Consider the following 5264-nt stretch of genomic DNA (forward strand, 5'->3'; position numbering starts at 1 on the left):
CTGAGGGGTTTGGGGAGGTCAGAAGAAAGGGATTTGGGAGGGTTTGGGGAGGTCAGAGCTGAGGGAATGGGAGGGCCAGAGCTGAGGCGTCTGGGAGGGATTTGGAGGGGCAGAGCTTAGATTTGAGGGGTCAGAGCTGAGGGTTTGGGGGACCAGAGCTCAGGTTTGGGGGGGGTCATAGCCCAGGTTTGGGGGTCCCAGGATAACAATCCCCCCCCAGGTGCTGCTGTCGAGCTGCCTGGGCTGTGCCACACTGGTGTTTGACAAGGAGCTCAGATTTGGAGGCGTCAAGAGCTTGGGTTTGGGAGGGGTTTGGGGGTGTCATAGCCCAGGTTTGGGGATCCCAGGGTAACAGACCCCCCCCCCCCGGGCAGGTGCTGCTGTCGAGCTGCTCGCGCTGCCCGGGCTGTGCCACGCTGGTGTTCGACGAGGAGCTCATGGCCGGCTGGACCTCGGACGACTCCAACCTCAACACAAGCTGCCCGTTCTGTTCCCGCTCCTTCGTGCCCTTCCTGAGCATTGAGATCCGCGACCTCCGGCGGCCCCCCAGGTGGGAATCCCCGAGAACCCCCAGGACCCCCCTCCGGGACCCCCCACATCCTCCCTGCTGGGCCCAGCCCGCTGTGTCCCCCCTCGCCGTGCTCTTGTGCTCTGGGGGCACCCTAATGTCCCACAGCCCCCCCCAGTGTCCCCAGTTCCCTCCCTCCTGCCCACCAGTGTCCCCCCATCCTCTGGGGGCACCCCAATGTCCCACAGCCTCCCAGTGTCCCCACGGTGTCCCCAGGGTGTCCCTGACCCCCCTCTTTGCCCCCCACCATTCCCCCCTCCTTCCATCCTCCAGGGAACCCCAAACATCCCCCAGGGCCCCCCATTCCTGAGCCCCCCTCCTCCTCTCTCCTGCATCTCCCCCGATGCCCCCCTATTCCTATGACACCCCCTCTCTCCTGCAGCCCCCCCGGGCCCCCACCGGTGCCCCCGCCCGTGCAGGGGCCAGTTCTCAGTGACCGCCGGCGCTGCCTCGCCCTGGATGGGCCCGACCCCGACCCCCAATTGTGCAACGGCTGCACCGAGACCCCGGTATGGGGGGGGGGGAGACCCCCTGAGGGGTGACGTGGGGGGAGACCCCCGGGGGGTTACTGGCAAGGAGAGACCCCTGGGGGATGATGGGGGGCAGAGATCCCCAGGGGGGTGCTGGGGGGCCTGCAGGGGAAAGGGGGACTCTGGGATTTGAGGATGTTGGGGGCATCCCTGCAGGGGCTGGGAGTGGAGGTTTGTGGTTCTGATTTAGGGGTGCTGGGGGGTCACTTCAGGGGGAAGGGGGACTCTGAAATTTGGGGGTGTAGGGGATCCCCCATCACAATTTCTGGGGTTCCTGGGGGGTCCCACCTCTGTCCCCCCCCATCCCCAGGCCCAGGGCTGGGCGAGGGGTCCCCTATGCCAGTTTTTGGGGTCCCTGGGGGTCCCATCTCTGCCCCCCTGCCTCGCCCAGCCCCCAGGTCAATCCGAGAGGGTGGCCTTTGCCTACCTGAGCCCGCTGGTGCTGCGGAAGGAGCTGGAGAGCCTGGTGGAGAACGAGGGGGGGGAGCTGCTGGCGCAGCCTGAGCTGGTGGACAGTCACCCCATCATATACTGGAACCTGGTGTGGTACTTCCAGCGCCTGGCACTGCCCAGCAACCTGCCCCTGCTGCTGCTGGGCTCCCACCATGCCCGCCGGCACCCCCAGGTGGGCCAGGGGGGGCTGCCAGGGGGGCTGGGGGGCGGGTGAGGGAGTTTGGGGGGGATGCAAGGGGCAATCTGAGGGGTTTGGGAGGGATATGAAGGGTTTGGGGGGGAATGTGAGGGGGCTTGAGAGAGATGTGAGGGGGCTTGGGGGGGTTGTGGGTTTTGAGGGGGAATGTGAAGGGGTTTGGGGGGAGTTGTGGGCTTTGGGGGGGATGTGAGGGGTTTGAGAGGGGTTTTTGGAGGGACTATGAGTGGTTTTTGGGGTGGCTCTGAGGGATTCAAGGGGTCTCTGAGGGATTTGGGGGGGGCTATGAGGAGTTTGGGGGGGTCTCTGAGGGTTTTTGGGGGTCTCTGAGGAGTTTGGTGTAGCTGTAAGTGGCTTTTGGGGTGGCTCTGAGGGGTTTGGGGGGTCCCAGCTCCACTCTCCCCCCCAGGCCCAGTCCCCTGAGCCCCCCCGGGTCCGAGTGCGGCTCCTGTGGGACGTCCTGACCCCTGACTCTGAGAGCTGCCCCCCACTCTACGTGCTCTGGAGGCTCCACAGTGAGGGGGGGACAGAAGGGGGGTGGGAGGCACTGGGGGGCTCCAGGAGACAGGGGGGGCTCAGGAATGGGGGGCATGGGGGATGTTTGGGGTCTCCCAGAGGGTGGAGGGAGGAGGGCATTGGTGGGGGGCAAAGAGGGGGGTCGGGAACACCTTGGGGACACACCTACGGGGGCACATCACTGGGGGCCTGAGGACGCTGGGGACACAGTTTGGGGTCTCCCCAGGTAACGTCCCCTCATCACTGTGCCCCTGGGGGTCCCAGGGCCACCCCTTCTGGGGGGTGTGAGGACACTGGGGACACTCTGGGGTCACACTGAGCACACTTTTGGGTCCCTCGGGTAACATCCCTGGTGGGTTGGGGACACTGGGGACACTCTGGGGTCACTCTGGGGTCACTCTGGGGACACTGGGGTCACACCAGGGTCACACTGAGCACACTTTGGGGACCCTGGCTGAGCCCCTGAGGGTCCCTGTGTCCCCCATTTTCGGGGTCTGGGGACATTGGGGCTGCTCTGGGGTCACACTCTGGGGTCCCCCAGGTAACGTACCCCCCCGGCTGCGCCCCTGGGGCCCCCCAGCCCCCCCATTCTCACTGTCCTTCCTGGAGGCCCTGCTGACCCACGTGGGGCTCAACGAGGTGCACAAGGCCATCGGGCTCTTCCTCGAGACCCTCGCAGCCCCCGGAGCCCCCCAGACCCTGCACAGGTACTCAGGGATGCCCTGGAACCCCCCTGGACCCCCCACCCCCCCTTCATGGCCTTTTCTGCCCCCCCCAGGAGCATCTACCGGGAGCTGCTGTTCCTGACACTGGCGGCACTGGGCCGGGAGCACACGGATATTGGTGAGGGGTGGGGGGACAGCAGGACTGGGGGGGCTTGCGAGGATTATGGGTGGTCTGGGTAGGGGACATGAAGGGGACACACAGGGGGCTTGAGGGGCTCAGGGGGCTCAGGGAGGGAGACACAGGGGGCTCAAGGGTGGCTGGGGGGGACAGGGGAGCAGGACAAGGGGGGCTTGGGGAGCTCAGGAGGGACACAGGGGGCTTGGGGCCAGCAATGGGGGGCTCGAGGGGCTTGGGGAGGGGGACATGAGGGACACAGGGGGCTCAGGAGTGGCCGGGGGAGGACACGGGGGGTCTGAGGGCAGCATTGGGGGGGTACACAGGGGTACAGAGGGGAACTCCGGAGGGCCATGGGGGACTCAGGGGCAGCATTAAGGGCACTCGGGTGGGCATTGGGGGGCCTCAGGGGTGGTGTTGAGGGACACAGGGGGCTTGGGGGGGCTCAGGGGTCCCTGTGTGTCCCTGACCCCCCCGTGCCCCCAGGCTCATTTGACCGGCGGTACCGCTCGGCGCTGTCCCGGCTCGGGGGGTCCCTGGGGCGGGACGAGCTGCGGCGGCGCCGGGTGCAGCCCCCCAGCGCCAAGGCCTGTGACTGCAGGAGGAGCTTCGGGCCCCCCCCCGAGTGCTGAGGGGGGGTTACACCTCTGGTACCCCGACAGATCCCCCTCCGGAGGGAACGGAGCCTTCCAGGGTTCCCCCTGAGTGCTGGGGTTGGGGAGAGACTCCCGGGACCCCTGACGGGTCCCCCCTGAGTGCTGAGGGAGGGTCACACCCCCGGGACCCCTGACAGACCACTCCAGGGGGAACAGAGTCCTCCCTGAGTGCTGGGGAGGGGTGTCACATCCCCGGGACCCCCAAAGGACCCCCCTGAGTGCTGATGGGGGAACAGGGACCCCTGGGATTTGGGGGGGCAGAGGGGGGAGAAGGGACCCCTGGGACCCCCCAACAGAACCTGCCCGAGGAGAGGGAGAGACCCCCGGGACCCTCAAATTGACCCCCCTGGAGGGAACAGACCCCCCCACAGGCCGCCCCGAGTGATCCAAGGGGGTTGAAGGGCCCCCCCCCCCCCGAGTGTTAAGAAACGGCCCCCTTGGGGAACGGAACAGGGACCCCCCCAGGGACCCCCAAAGCAGCGGGGAGGAGGAAGGAAGGCCCCCCCCATCTTACACGGGTTTTATATATCAGTGTTAATATATTTTAATTTATTTATTCACCCCCCCAGCGCCCCCGGGGTTTGAGAGGGAGGGGTGTCAGACAGCCCGAGGGGGCCCTGGGGGTCTGTGCCCCCCCTCTCCCATTTCTGTCCCGGCCCCCCTCTTCACCTCCGGGGGGTTTGGGGGTCGTGTTCCCCCCTCCCCAAATGTGTGACTGGATAGTTGGGGGGGCTCTGGGCGTGTCCCCCCCCCTTCCTCAATCCCCCGATCCCCTCTGGACCCCGCTGGGGGGGGTTTGGTGGCCATTTGGGGGGGGTTTGGGGCCGCCCCCCCCCCCGCACTGTGCAATAGGAGCCCCCCGCCCCCGGGGCCTGTAAATAAAAGCTGCTGCGGTATTTTCCCCGCTGCCTCCGGGACGATTTTTTGGGGGGGGGGGGGGGGTGTGAAGCCGCGTCCGCCATCCTGGCTCCTGGCGCGGCCTGGGCGCCGCCATCTTGGATGCGGGCACTGCCATGAGGCCTCGCGGCCGCCGCGCCCCACGCGCTGCCGCCCCCGCCCCGCACGGGGAGCACTGCCCGGTGCCCCCCCGGTATCGGGAGCCCTCCCCCCCACCGGGACCACACCCCCGGGGCCACGTGGGGCCTAACCGAAGCCGGCACTGGGCCCCGGAGCGGGTACGGCGGCCGCGAGGGGCCAAAATTGGTGTGTGTGTGGGGTGGGGGTTCGCGCGCCACCACCGCGCGCGCCGCCCGCGGTACCCGGATGTTCGGGCTCGGGCACCCATTAAAGGCGCCCCGCGGGGAACCATGGCGCGCTGCCATTGGTGAAACGGTGCGCCAATCATCGCCAAGCTACCCAATACGAGGTGCGAGGCGGGCTAAAAGAGGAAGCGCCGTACTTTGATTGGGACGGGGATGTGTCGCTCAGGACGCCGCTCCAATGGGTGTCGCGGCCGGGGTCGGGGGGCGGGGCAGGCGCGGCGGCGGCGGCGGCCAATCAGCGCC

At 67.7% G+C, this 5264-nt stretch overlaps 1 protein-coding gene across 3 annotated transcripts in view; it reads left to right on the forward strand.

Moving 5' to 3' along the window:
- Positions 1-5264, forward strand: part of DENND4B (DENN domain containing 4B) — a 68128-nt gene that overhangs the window by 9783 nt on the left and 53081 nt on the right. The window contains exons 20-26 of one of the 3 annotated variants that reach the window (XM_064638609.1): positions 375-550; positions 951-1077; positions 1490-1723; positions 2157-2262; positions 2805-2970; positions 3042-3106; positions 3590-4660. In XM_064638609.1, coding sequence (XP_064494679.1) covers positions 375-550; positions 951-1077; positions 1490-1723; positions 2157-2262; positions 2805-2970; positions 3042-3106; positions 3590-3735 — 1020 coding nt within the window. In that variant the 3' untranslated portion in view covers positions 3736-4660. Of the gene's footprint in view, positions 1-374; positions 551-950; positions 1078-1489; positions 1724-2156; positions 2263-2804; positions 2971-3041; positions 3107-3589; positions 4661-5264 lie in introns of those variants that run through there. The other 2 variants (XM_064638608.1, XM_064638606.1) reach the window with 2 other exon arrangements.

The sequence above is a fragment of the Pseudopipra pipra genome, chromosome 29 (assembly GCF_036250125.1).
Source record: "Pseudopipra pipra isolate bDixPip1 chromosome 29, bDixPip1.hap1, whole genome shotgun sequence".
Classification (NCBI taxonomy): domain Eukaryota; kingdom Metazoa; phylum Chordata; class Aves; order Passeriformes; family Pipridae; genus Pseudopipra; species Pseudopipra pipra.